Below are 13,989 nucleotides of genomic sequence, written 5' to 3'. Positions count from 1 at the left end.
CAATTGCATTCACAACGTTTTCACAAACCCCCCCCTTACGTGTTTGACCTAAAACTCGAACCACATTTGGTCCTTGAGAGACGACCTAGGAGTCACTTCCTAGTCTATACTGCATTCTTTTATGCACAAATTTTTGTGGGAGGTGCGATCCTCTCATCAAACCCCCACTCCTATATCTTGTGTTTTATTTTTACTTATTGGCTTGGTTTATTTGTTGCACTTTAAACACTAAAAAAGAGAGAAGAAAATAGATAAAAAAATATAATAACAAAAATATGTTTTAAAGGTTAAGCACACGTGTGACCGCTCGCGTTGTCCCTGTGCTAAAAACCTTTTCTTCTTTCTTAAATAAAAATTACAAAAAAATATGTTTTAAAGGTTAAGCACACGTCTGACCGCTCGCGTCGTCCTTGTGCTAGAAACCTTTTCTCTTTCTTATAAAAAATAACAAAAGTGTGTTTTAAAGGTTAAGCACACGTGTGACCGCTCGCGTCGTTCTTGTGCTAGAAACCTTTTCTTTTTCTTATAAAAATAACAAAATATGTTTTAAAGGTTGAACACTCGTGTGATCGTCTGCATCGTCCTAGTGTTCAATACCTTTCTCTCTTATTTAAATAATTAAATAATGATATAAGTACTCGTGCGATCGTCCGCATCAGCCTAGTACTTAATATCTTCAATCTAAAAAATTAAATGATGGTATGAGTGCTCATGCGATCGTCCGCATCAGCCTAGCACTCAATACTCTCAAGTCTTCCTAAATAAGTAGATAACGGTATGAGTGCTCGTGTGATCGTTCGCATCGTCCTAGTGCTTAATATCGTTATTTCTCTTTTCAAAAAATAATTGAAAATATTTAAATATCATTCTAAAGGCATGAGTACTCGTGTGACCGTCCGCATCGGCCTAGTACTCATTACCTTCTTTTTCTCAAAAATATAAAAAAAATATATATATAAAATCTTCAAAAGCCAAAAACATCAACAGTTTCAAGCAAACAAACAATCTTTTAGCCAGAACTGCGTGATCCTTGATTCTCCACCAAAAGTGGAGATACGTAGGCGCAAGGCTAGTCCTTGTCAGGTTCACTTCCCAAAAATCAAAAATTATCCGTAATCATTTCCAAACAAAATTCTCAAACAATTCTCTAAACAAACTTTCCAAATAGTTTTCGAAAGAACTACGTAACCCTGATTTCTCATTTTGAATGAGAATACGTAGGAGCAAGGTCAATCCTTGTCGGGCCCAAAAAACTAAAAAATATATTTTGTTTATTTAGAATTTTACTTTAGGGGATAGTTAAACATTTTGAAAACCACATCATATTCATGCTTTAGTTAAAGGTACTGCCTTAGGGCAGGCGTTGTAGGGTGCTAACACCTTCCCTACGCGTAACCGACTCCCGAACCCAGAATATGGTTTTCGTAGACCGTGTCTTATTATTTTATGGTTTTTCCGTAGTTTTCCATAATAAACTATAGTGGCGACTCCAAAATCTCTTTTCAAAACCCGTGTTTTTTGGATCGTCGTCCCGTCGCGATCCTGGTTGCGACACTATGGTAGTTGGAATCCCTTCTTTATATCACCAAAATGTTACTGTAAAAATCTTGGTGCAAGAAATTTTCAATTTTGGTGCGTTTTCAAGCTACCAAGTTTGGTGGTGAAACTTGGCTATGTTTGTGGTGCATGGTGCCAAGTTTTGGGAAATTTTCAAAGTCTTGTTTTTTGGGGTTTGAAGGTTGGAATGCCCTCTTTATATCACAATAATGCTAGTATAAAAAATTTGGTGCAAGTAATTTTTCATTTTGATTAGTGTTCAAGCTAGCCAAGTTTGGTGGTGATAGTTAGCTAAGTTGGTTTTCATAGTCTTGGTTTTTGGGGTTTGATGGTTGGAATGCACTCTTTATATCACCAAAATGCTACTGTAAAAATCTTGGTGCAAGAAATTTATCAATTTGGTTGGTTTTGAAGCTAGCAAAGTTTGGTGGTGAAACTTGGCTAAGTTTGTGGTGCATGGTGCGAAGTTTTGGGAAATTTTCAAAGTGTTGTTTTTCGGCAGTGATAGTTGGAATGTCGTCTTTATATCACCAAAATGCTACTGTAAAAATCTTCGTGCAATAAATTTTCAATTTTGGTGGGTTTTGAAGCTAGCCAAGTTTGGTGGTGAAACTTGACTAAGTTTGTGGTGCATGATGCCAAGTTTTAGGAAATTTTCAAAGTGTTGATTTTATCGGTTTGATGGTTGGATTGCCCTCTTTATATCACCAAAATGCTATTGTAAAAATCTTGGCGCAAGAAATTTTTCATTTTGGTTTTTTTTGAAGCTAGCCAAGTTTGGAGGTGAAACTTGGCTAAGTTTGTGGTGCATGGTGCCAAGTTTTGGGAAATTTTCAAAGTCTTGGTTTTTGGGGTTTGATGGCTGGAATGACCTCTTTATATCACCAAAATGCTACTGTAAAAATCTTGGTGCCAGAAATTTTTCATTTTTATTGGTGTTCAAGCTCGCCAAGTTTGGTGGGGAAAGTTGGCTAAGTTGGTGGTTGCACTAGTGGAAAAATGACTTTTTATAACGTACAAAAATGATCTTTTATATCGTAGGTACTGGGGATATAGTTCTGGGCGATATAATAAGTCTGCGCATTTTATAACGTAGAAAATATTTACGTTATAATAGGTTCAACATATTATAACGTAGTTTCTGAAGTACGTTATAATATGCGCAGTTTATTATAACAAATTTTCATTTGTCTGTTATAATAGGTGGAATGTATTATAACGTAGAAGATTTTGTACGTTATAATATGTTATATATTATTACGTATATATTATTGTACGTTATAATATGTGATCAACGTACCATAACATACATTGCTTAGTACGTTATAATAACTGTTTGTTTTTAAAAAAAAATTGATTATTAGATTTGACATCCAATGAAATTATAATAATATTCCTGGATTATCATCTCATCAATCCATTTATAATCAATATAGCTTTAAATAAATAAATTTATTGAAACTAACAAAATAGAATTCATTTCAAATATTAAATAGTCTAATATTTAATACATCATTTATAAATGAAACTATATATTAAATCCAAATATTACATTAATGTACATACACTATCTAAGTGTAGCCAAGTTTCTACTAACACTTAAAATAAAAGAAGCCCAGTTCCTTCTAATGTCTTCAATGTCTGCGGCTTCCATGAGAGATGAATCATTAGAGATCTACAAATAAAATAATAGAGTTAAAACAATATTGTAATGAATAGTTAAAACAATAATGGTATGCATGTGTTTCATTACATAATACCCACACAATTGACGTCGACACTGCAAATTAAATACAAATAATGAAGAATCATTCAAACCAAAGACACAAAATATCATATTATACTCTAGCTAGCCTTTGCACCATGTAGATCTGTATATTTTGCTAAACTAAATTTCACAAAACCAACAACACAGCCAATTCCTCATAAAAATAACAATCACAAAACACAAAACAAAGGAAGGTGAACTTCTCTTACATTAGGTGTGATTATTTGCATCTTCTTAGAAATAGATGGAAGACCCCGCAACCTTGAATGAGCTTCCAAAGACCTATACAAAAGTTAGACATCCATTACATCATAATAATAATAATATAGGAAGGAATCAAAATAGAAAGGAAAACTTACGCCTCTAATATATTTTTGATGGACAATGTGTTAGCTTTCTTATGCAAGGAACATAAGTGAACGATCAAGAACAATAACTAGCAATTGCCAATGACCCCTACAAGTTAGAATAATATTAATTAAAAGAAACTTGAATTGTTGAACATGTAGAATTAAAAATTAAATCTGGTATTACAAAAGGAAGAAACCACTTAAATATCATTTATTTGTACTTAACATAAACCAATACAAATACATGTAAAACCAGCAATAAATCAAGCAATCCTCTTTTCTATTTATTTAATACAACTCATGCAAACATGAACCTAGCCCTACATAGACTATGTTCTTAGTATAAAAGTATTTGTTTGATAATGTTTTTTTTCAAATAATTGACTAATGACAATTTGTAATGATAAAATATTATATTTGGATGATGATAAATAAACTTTAAACAATAGTATAATATATGTTATAAGATCTGCGAAATCTTAATTATCCTTAGGTGGGCGACCACTAAAAGCCGCAAGCCTGCTTCCCAACACAATCAATTCCTTGCTTGCATCATCGCTCTCAACTATCACTTCAATGAAGCATAGGCAACTCTTTTTTCTTTCCATTGCTATCTTTATTGCTTCTGTTAGCTCCTCCTCACAGTGCACCTTCATAATTTCACGACATTATAAATTAGTAAGTGTTTTTCTGCTGAGGTTGTTTTATCCAAGTTTCCAAATTCCTAGTGTTTTTTTAAGAATATCACTCACCTTAGTAGTCCAGCACTTGCCTTCACCATTGTCTATTTTTTCCACCAGTCCAGCATAGTCCCAGTTTTTTATGACATTGTAAGGTCCATCATGGATTTGTATCTCTGTAGAGTATCTGTCATTGTTAATTAGAAAGATTATGCAATTTTGTCCACTCCGTAACATCGTTGAAACTTTTAAACTAGTCATGAAAAATTAAACCTCCGCATTTCCTTCAGGGCTTGCTGATGAATTGTCATCATTCTCCTCTTCATCCTCCGCATCCAAAGCCGAGCTGAAACAAGGAAGAACAAATCAAAAAGAGCAGTCCAAACCAATCTTAAACCTGTCAAGAAAGACTGTTTTGATTTCACACATGTGTCAGAGTGAATCTTGTTCGAAACACTCTCAGGTACTAAATGAAACACACCTCTTTTGGTAAAATTCTGAACCTTGATTTTTCATGTAACAAGAGATTAACCCTTTCACCAGACTCACCTGGCAGGGAAACAAATTATCAATAGTTGGGGTTGCTATATCATTTGGGAAAATGGTTTCATTCCAACAAGACCTTGTTTTTCAATTACCACACAGAACATTCTATATACTACAAATACTTGTGTGCAGATAAAACATAACTCTTGACCCAACTATAAAAATAATAATACACCGTACAATGCATTTCTTTTCATCCACCAAAAGCACACTGCTACAAACCAAAGCATTCTCGAATCAGAAAAGAATGATGTATACTAGTACCAAGTTGTGGGCTCACTCTCTTTCTCTCTCGTAAAGACGCAACACAGAGCTCATAGCATCAAATGGACAACACTGTAATGCAACATATTCTAAGAACAAGTTCGTGCCTAACACCTCATCGCAAACACTCGTCAAAAAAGCAACACACTCTGCAACCACCGCCAATCACAATCTTTTTTCAATTAACTAAAATAATAGAAAAGGAAATCACTTTATTGGTTGTACGTTCCGCCCCCATTCAGCAAAGACAGGGTATAATATAAGCATAAAAATAAAAGATAAAGACACACAAACGCAAATCGAATTAATAATTAAAAATAACAGAAGAGAGAAAATGGGATCTTTTAATAATTGATTAGATAAAAAAAAAGGAGAAAAGCAGAGGTGGAGATGGGAGAAGAGAAATGGACTCACTCAGATTCTTGGCTCGGGGTGTGACCCGACTCGGAGGCAATCAGATCGGGCGGACGAGGGTGGGCATTGAGAGCGGAGGGAAGGGACCGGATGAGGCAGAGCTTCTGGGGGTTGTGGCGGTGGGAGAGGAGGTTGGCAGGGAATAGAAGGTCGCCGGAATCGGGAAATGGAGCGACGTGGTCGGGGACGGGGAAGTGATCGGCGGCGAAGAGGTCCATAAAATGGTAAAAAAAAAGGAAAAAAATAGTGGCGCGAGGGTTTTGAGAAGAGGTGAAAAGTGAAGGAGAATGACTCTTGCGTTACTCTGTTGGTAAATTAGAATATAGCTAAGAAGAGGATTAATAATAGGTTTTCAACTTATTTACAAGATTGGTACCGCGTTTCATATTATAACTGATTTTCAAAACTACGTTATAATATGTCTTGAACTTATTTACAAGTTTGCCACTGCGTCTCATATTATAACTGATTTAAAAAACTACGATATAATATCTCCCTATTATGATGGATAACTTTTATCCGTTATAATAGATTTGTTATAAAATGTCATTTTTCTACTAGTGTTGGTGGCAAGTTTTGGGAAGTTTTCATAGTCTTGGTTTTTGGGGATTGATGGTTGGAATGCACTCTTTATATCACAAAAATGCTACTGTAAAAATCTTGGTGCAAGAAATTTTTCATTTTGCTGGGTATTGAAGCTAGCCAAGGTTGGTGGTGAAACTTGGTTAAGTTTCTCGTGCATGATGCCAAGTTTTGGGAAATTTTCAAAGTCTTGGTTTTTGGGGTTTGATGGTTGGAATGCACTCTTTATATAACCAAAATGCTACTGTTAAATTCATGGTGCTTGAAATTTTTCATTTTGGTGGGTTTTGAAGCTAGCCAAGTTTGATGGTGAAACTTGGCTAAGTTTGTGGTGTATGGAGCCAAGTTTTGGGAAATTTTCAAACTCTTGGTTTTTGGGGTTTGATGGCTGGAATGACCTCTTTATAACACCAAAATGCTATTGTAAAAATCTTGGTGCAAGAAATTTTTCATTTTGATTGGTGTTCAAGCTAGCCAAGTTTGGTGGTGAAAGTTGGTTAAGTTGGTGCTTGGTGGCAAGTTTTGGGAAGTTTTCATAGTCTTTGTTTTTGGGGTTTTATGGTTGGAATGCACTTTTTATATCACAAAAATGCTACTGTAAAAATCTTGGTGCAACAAATTTTTCATTTTGTTTGGTTTTGAATCTAACCAGGTTTAGTGGTGAAACTTGGCTAAGTTTATGGTGCATGGTGCCATGTTTTGGGAAATTTTCAAACTCTTGGTTTTTGGGTTTGATGGCTGGAATGACTTCTTTATATCACCAAAATGCTACTGTAAAAATCTTGGTGCAAAAAATTTTTCATTTTCATTGGTGTTCAAGCTCGCCAAGTTTGGTGATGAATGTTGGCTAAGTTAGTGCTTGGTGGCAAGTTTTGGGAAGTTTTCATAGTCTTGGTTTTTGGGTTTTGATGGTTGGAATGCACTCTTTATATCACAAAAATGCTACTGTAAAAATCTTGGTGCAAGAAATTTTCCATTTTGGTGGGTATTGAAGCTAGCCAAGTTTGGTGGTGAAACTTGGTTAAGTTTCTCGTGCATGATGCCAAGTTTTGGAAAATTTTCAAAGTCTTGGTTTTTGGGGTTTGATGGTGGGAAGGCACTCTTTATATAACCAAAATGCTACTCTTAAATTCATGGTGCTTGAAATTTTTCATTTTGGTGGGTTTTGAAGCTAGCCAAATTTGGTGGTGAAACTTGGGTAAGTTTGTGGTGCATGGTGCCAAGTTTTGGGAAATTTTCGAAGTCTTTGTTTTTGGGGTTTGATGGCTGGAATGCCCTCTTTATATCCCCAAAATGCTACTGTAAAAATCTTGGTGCAAGAAATTTTTCATTTTGATTGGTGTTCAAGCTAGCCAAGTTTGGTGGTGAAAGTTGGTTAAGGTAGTGCTTGGTGGCAAGTTTTGGGAAATTTTCAAAGTCTTGGTTTTTGGGGTTTGAAGGTTGGAATGCCCTCTTTATATCACCAAAATGCTACTGTTAAAATCTTGGTGCATGAAATTTTTCATTTTGGTTGGTTTTGAAGCTAGCCAAGTTTGGTGGTGAAACTTGGCTAAGTGTGTGGTGCATAGTGCCAAGTTTTGGGAAATTTTCAAAGTCTTGGTTTTTGGGCTGTGGTAGTCTGAATGCCCTCTTTATATGACCAAAATGCTACTTTAAAAATCTTGGTGCAAAAAATTTTCAATTTTGGAGGGTTTTGAACCTGGCCAAGTTTGGTGGTGAATCTTGGCTAAGTTTGTGGTGCATGGGGCCAAGTTTTGGGAAATTTTCAAAGTCTTGGTTTTTGGGGATAAAGATTGGAATGCCCTCTTTATATCACAATAATGCTACTGTAAAAATCTTGGTGCAAGAAATTTTTCATTTTGATTGGTGTTCAAGCTAGCCAAGTTTGGTGGTGAAAGTTGGCTAATTAAGTTGGTGCTTGGTGGCAAGTTTTGGGAAATTTTCATAATCTTGGTTTTTGGGGTTTGATGGTTGGAATGTGATATGATCATAAATGGGGCAACAATGAAGAGCTTTCAAAGTGACAACAAGCATAAAAAAGAGTAGAATAGATTTCCTTTGGGCGTGTATTTGCCTTTTGATTCCTTTCTCTTAGTTCTTGTGAATAATTGCTTATAAACTCTTCTTTCTCTTTAAGAGCAAGCAATATGGGACTATCCATGACTTGATCTTAAAAAGAAGAGAAGAGAAAGTGAGCATTCTAGGCGTGTAGGAGTTAGTAGCATAACTAGTTTTCATATTTTGAACTATAGGAGAACTAGTTGCCTTATAAACCCTTTGGAGTGGAGAGAATTGAGCAATGTGGGACTCAAAAGTCCCTAGAAGACTTGCAGCAGCTGCTGGACGGACTACACCCTCAAAAGTCCGACATCTCCTAGATCTTGCATCTTAGCTCACTCCAAAGGTTATATAAGAAGGCTTAGGGGTCTCCTTTTTGTACACACCTTACCTTGATTCAATGAATTTGAGTTGATTTGCACTTTTGCAATCTTCTTTGAGATAAAATTCTGTCTCTAAAGTCCCAAATTTGGGCAGACCTTATCTTGTTCAAGCAAGTGGCGGTCCTCCTCTTGATGCTTATCTTGGAAGCTTGTTCAAGTGGCGCATCTTCAATTCCTAAGTTTCCTTTTCTTTAATCTCTTCCATTTTTAATTTCTTTCCCATTCTCTTAAATGTCATTTAGTATATTCTCTCTAGGTATGCACTTCCCCATCATGTGGTATCATGAGCCTTAGGTTTTTGATCTCTTAGGAATTGCATGCTAGAGTAGAATAGCTTAGATATGTTCATTTTCGCTGAGCCATTTTCTGTCTCGCCCAGCCTCTGCGTGAAAATACAGTGAACTTGTATGATTTAGTTTAGCTTCATTTCTTGTCCGTTTTCCATGAAATGTTTTTTCCTAGTTTCGTCTGGATGTCTAGTTTCATGAACATATTTTACTTTTCTGAAATTCGTTCTGTACTGTTCCCAGTAAAGTTTTTTCTCCACTGTGTTCATCCAGTTTTCTGCTATTGAATTAATACTCCACTGTTTTGCTTGTTGTTGGCTGTTTGGACATTTAGGTGGCTGGAATTGCTCCCTGGACGTTGCTACACCCTCTCAATACTCTTAAGCAAGGAATCAACACTTCAAATCAATGCTTTGAGGGACTAAACCGTGGCTGTCCAGAGCCTTGTGCAAGTAGACTTTTAATCAAACAGCAACAATGCTATTGGAGGTCTTCAACAAGTAGGTGTCCTATTTCCTTTTGTTTCTTTGTTCCAGCTGTAATTTCTTGTCTTGGCTGGATTGTATGTGTCTTTTCTTGCTTATTAGCTTTGAATTGAGTCATATGTTTGTTCCTCTTTAGGAGTTTTCTAGAGTATTTTTCTGAAATTGCATAGCTAAGAGTATTTTTACATCTCCTTGCTTGTATGATGAATTGAGCTTGATCATCATTGGATTTAAGCGTGTGAACCTTGCTTATTTGTTCTGTATAAATAGAGGCTATAAACCATTACAATTGTGCTTCCAATCAAACACATTTTCTTCATTAAAGTGGCTTGGCCGAGACATTTTACCAAGTGCTGTTTGCTGTATCAAAATAAAATCAACAAAAAAAAAAATTGGTTGCTGTTTGGTGTGCTTGGCCGAGAGTTTTCTCATTGATTGGTGTGTTTGATTGCTTCATTTAGAGCCTCTTTTTCATTTCCAATACAGAATATTTTGGTTTGAGGTTTGCCAAAATTATTTCCAGCATTAATTCGGTCTTGCTCTTCATGTATGCGTAGCATGTTGATGTGATTTTGCTCCTTAGTTGTGTTAATTTTCTTTGCTGTGTTGTTCATTTTGTACCACTGTTTTGACTCCATTTTTCTTGCTGTTTTGTCTTCATAAAATCATTAGATTGCTGCCTCCTTTTCTTGTGCCAGGTTTCTTGATTTTTTAGGTTCCATTTTCATCATTTGTCTTGTACTTTTCATTCTTTCTTTGGCTTCTACCATGTGCTGTCTTGATTTGGCTTCTTTGCATTGATGGTTGATTGTACATTTTTCCATTTGCTTTGGACTTGAGTTGGTGCTCTCAAAGTGGACTTGTGAGACATTTTACTATCTTAAAAGAAGGGTGCTACCCTTCCCTTGTTTTTTTTTGAGACACTTGCCGTGAGTTTTGAACCATTTCATTGCTTTATTTGAGTGAAACCGTGATCAGTTTTGGGCTGCTGCATTGCCGTGAATTTTCTGTGGTTCTAACCTGTTTTTGGTGTTAGTTTTTTTTTTTTTTTTTTTTTTGGGTTGTTGCCTTACCATGTCTGTAGGTTCCAGCTGTGCTTCATTTCATGGAGAGAGCCCCCATGGAAGTCCTTCTAGCAAGTTTGATGTGATGAAGGCCTTCCAACAAATGCAACATCAACTTGATGCCATGAGCAAGCGGTTAGACTCGGAAACAAAGGTTAAAGAGAAGCAATCTCATGATCATGATCATGGTTCCTACAAGAAGAAGCAAGAAGCTAGAACCGTAAATGTATACCTTCCCTCGCCAAAGAAGCATCAAGAAGATAAAGCTATGGACCAAGGCCTTACACTACCAAAGTTGAACTTGCCTACTTTCAAAGGGGAAGTCGAGCCGTCTATTTTTCTAGATTCGATAGGTAAAGTAGACCAAATTTTTTATTTATATAGTGTAAATGGACCTTTGCGTGTAAAGTTAGCTTGTTTAGCTTTAGAGGGATACGCCAAACAATGGCTAAATAGGAGATACTTAACCATGGCCTCACCCGGGAGTACATGGGAACATTGCAGGGACATTTTGTACCAACGTTTCGTACCTCCATACTACCATAGGGACCTCTTGATTAAGCTCCAACGGCTTACTCAAGGTAGACGAAGTGTGGAGGAGTATGCTCGTGAGCTCGAAGTGCTCCTTGATAACAGTTGAAAAACTGTTATTTTCATGCTTAAAATTGATACTAAAAGTAACCTTTATACTTAGAAACTAGCTTGAAATCATGTTTTTCTTCATATTTTCAGAAATAAGAGAGCTGGACAGGTTTATGCTTGATTTCAGTGTTTTTGTGCAGGTTTTAAGGTGAATTTGGTGAAAGAAGTGAAGAAGGAGAGATATGGAATCAGAAAAGACATCAAAAAGTGCAAAAGGAGAAGCCGAAGTCACCGCTCAGCGGCAGTTTACCGCTGAGCGGCACTCAGGAGTTCACGGGAGGACCGCTGAGGGGAAGAAACGTGACACGCACTTACCGCTGAGCGGCACTTTAATGGGCTTGGACCTAATTTTCTGTAATTTACGAATAATATATAAGCTTTAGGGTTTCCTAGGGTTTGTATCTTTGGCAGAAACGAAGCAAACACTCTCTCTTCCACCCCTTTGAAGGAGGATCTTGGATGCTGAGGCTTCCTCTTCACCTTTTTAGGGTTTTATCTTTCCTTCTTTCATTGTAATTCATCTAGGTTCACCATGAATATGGTGAACTAAACTCTGTATGTTTGTTGGGGAATCAATGTAATCTTTTGAAGCTCTCATATATGGAATCTGTTTTTACATCTTTTAATTAAGACTTATGCTTTCTTTCATCATTAGTTAGGGTTTTTCCTCTTTGCTTAATGCTTGCATTGTTTAACTCATTCGATGCATGATTATTGGTTTTGTCGATACGGGCGCGTACGGGGAAGTCTAGATCCGGAGAATTTCTCCCAATATTATATTGGTTGTCGTTAAGCTCCTGCACTTATGAACTGATCATTAGGAATGCTAGGAATTGTATGAACTCGTGATTAGGGAGAAGCCTTCTTGAAAGGTACTTTAGAGAGTGGCATTAACAATGATGATTTGAATGTTGAATTCCTAAAGTATATGAGAATGGATAAGATGAAATTGACCCCCAACAACATATTCATCCATAAATTTCATTGAAAGTGTTTATCTTTTGCTTTTTGCCATTGATCAAAACTTCATGCATACATATTTAATTTTCGTCTTTTGCATATAAAATCCAAATATTTCGTCTTTAAGTCTTAGCTAATCAAGAAACCACACAACTAAACTAGGCCGTGAGTCCTTTGGGAAGAACGATACTTGGTCTTACCAAGTTTATTACTTGAACGATTCGGTCATACTTGCAGATTGAAAAACAAGTTTGTGACATCATATTTTGGTGTTCATAAATTTGTCCATCACTCCTACATCATACTAACCTTAAAGAAAATGATCATGCAAAAGTAGTTAGATTTATTAGTGGACTTAATTGCAACATTCAAGATATAATTGAATTCCATGATGATGAGACTTTAGATGTAGTGGTTCATAGAGCCATGAAAGTAGAGAAGAAACTCTTGAAAAAAGAAGCTTGTCACAACAAATTTTCCAAATCTTCAAGAGATGTTTTCTACAAATCCTCATCATCAAAGGATAAAACTAAGGATGTTTCTAAGGAGCCCACTAACAAATCGTTTCCTCATTCTTCTTCTAACCATTCCTCTTCCCCACCTAAATCTCCTTCTAGACCAAGTCACATTAAATGTTTTAAATGTTTAGGACATGGTCATATAGCCTCTGCCTGCCCCACCAAAAAGGCAACATGCATTGAGGGTGAATAATTATGACTAATGAGTCTACCTCTTCCTTAACTAATGAATTTGAGTTGATTTGCACTTTTGCAATCTTCTTTGAGATAGAATTTTGTCTCTAAAGTCCCAAATTTGGGCAGACCTTATCTTGTTCAAGCAAGTGGCGGTCCTCCTCTTGATGCTTATCTTGGAAGCTTGTTCAAGTGGCGCATCTTCAATTCCTAAGTTTCCTTTTCTTTAATCTCTTCCATTTTTAATTTCTTTCCCATTCTCTTAAATGCCATTTAGTATATTCTCTCTAGGTATGCACTTCCCCATCAGAATGCACTCTTTATATCACAAAATTTCTACTGTAAAAATCTCGGTACAAGAAATTTTTCATTTTGGTGGGTTGCGAAGCTAGCCAAGTTTGGTGGTGAAACTTGGCTAAGTTTGTGGTGCAAGGTGCGAAGTTTTGGGAAATTTTCAAAGTGTTGTTTTTCGGCTGTGATAGTTGGAATGTCGTCTTTATATCACCAAAATGCTACTGTAAAAATCTTCGTTCAATAAATTTTCAATTTTGGTGGGTTTTGAAGCTAGCCAAGTTTGGTGGTGAAACTTGACTAAGTTTGTGGTGCATGGTGCCAAGTTTTAGGAAATTTTCAAAGTGTTGGTTTTATCGGTTTGATGGTTGGATTGCCCTCTTTATATCACCACAAGGCTATTGTAAAAATTTTTGTGCCTGAAATTTTTCATTTTGGTGGGTTTTTGAAGGTAGCAAATTTGGTGGTGAAAGTTGGCTTTGTTGGTACCTGGTGCCAATTTTTGGGAAATTTTCAAAGTTTTGGTTTTTGCGATTTGATGGTTGGAATGCACTCTTTATATCACCAAAATGCTACTGTAAAAAGATTTGTGCAGGAAATTTTTCATTTTCATTGGTGTTCAAGCTAGCGAAGTTTGGTGGTGAAAGTTGGCTAAGTTTGTCGTACATGGTGCCATGTTTTGGGAAATTTCCAAAGTCCCTGTTTTTGGGGTTTGATGGTGGGACTGCCCTCTTTATATCACAAAAAACGCTACTGTAAAAATCTTGGTGCAAGAATTTTTTTCATTTTGGTTTGTTTTAAAGCTAGCCAAGTTTGGTGGTGAAAAATGGCTAAGACATTTTTCGTTATGGTTGGTTTGAAGCTGGCCAAGTTTTGTGGTGAAACTTGGCTAAGTTTGTGGTGCATGGTGCCAAGTTTTGGGAAATTTTCAAAGTCTTGGTTTTTGGGGTTTGAAGGTTGGAATGA

General features: G+C 36.2%; 1 protein-coding gene and 1 pseudogene across 2 annotated transcripts; one reads left to right on the top strand and one right to left on the bottom strand.

Moving 5' to 3' along the window:
- Positions 1 to 3,027: 3,027 nt before the first annotated feature.
- On the bottom strand, positions 3,028 to 5,952 carry LOC148192209 (pyruvate decarboxylase 2-like). 2 transcript variants are annotated; one of them, XM_088101100.1, is made up of 7 exons: positions 5,580 to 5,952; positions 4,837 to 4,904; positions 4,629 to 4,701; positions 4,428 to 4,542; positions 3,685 to 4,325; positions 3,535 to 3,607; positions 3,028 to 3,232 (listed from the first exon to the last, which is right to left on the bottom strand). In XM_088101100.1, the coding sequence occupies exons 3-5, from the start codon at positions 4,688 to 4,690 to the stop codon at positions 4,155 to 4,157; spliced, it is 348 nt and encodes a 115-aa protein (XP_087957226.1). In that variant the 5' UTR covers positions 4,691 to 4,701; positions 4,837 to 4,904; positions 5,580 to 5,952; the 3' UTR covers positions 3,028 to 3,232; positions 3,535 to 3,607; positions 3,685 to 4,154. The 2 variants fall into 2 exon arrangements, with proteins under 2 accessions (XP_087957226.1, XP_087957227.1); XM_088101101.1 differs by lacking the exon at positions 4,837 to 4,904.
- Positions 5,953 to 10,324: 4,372 nt separating this feature from the next.
- LOC148192208 (uncharacterized) lies at positions 10,325 to 10,995 on the top strand (annotated as a pseudogene).
- Positions 10,996 to 13,989: the final 2,994 nt, after the last annotated feature.

The sequence above is a fragment of the Vigna umbellata genome, chromosome 10, assembly GCF_029865625.1.
Source record: "Vigna umbellata cultivar VRB3 chromosome 10, Vumbellata_1.0, whole genome shotgun sequence".
Taxonomy (NCBI): domain Eukaryota; kingdom Viridiplantae; phylum Streptophyta; class Magnoliopsida; order Fabales; family Fabaceae; genus Vigna; species Vigna umbellata.
Note: the sequence above shows the minus strand (reverse complement) of the source record. Positions and strands in the feature narration are given on the sequence as shown.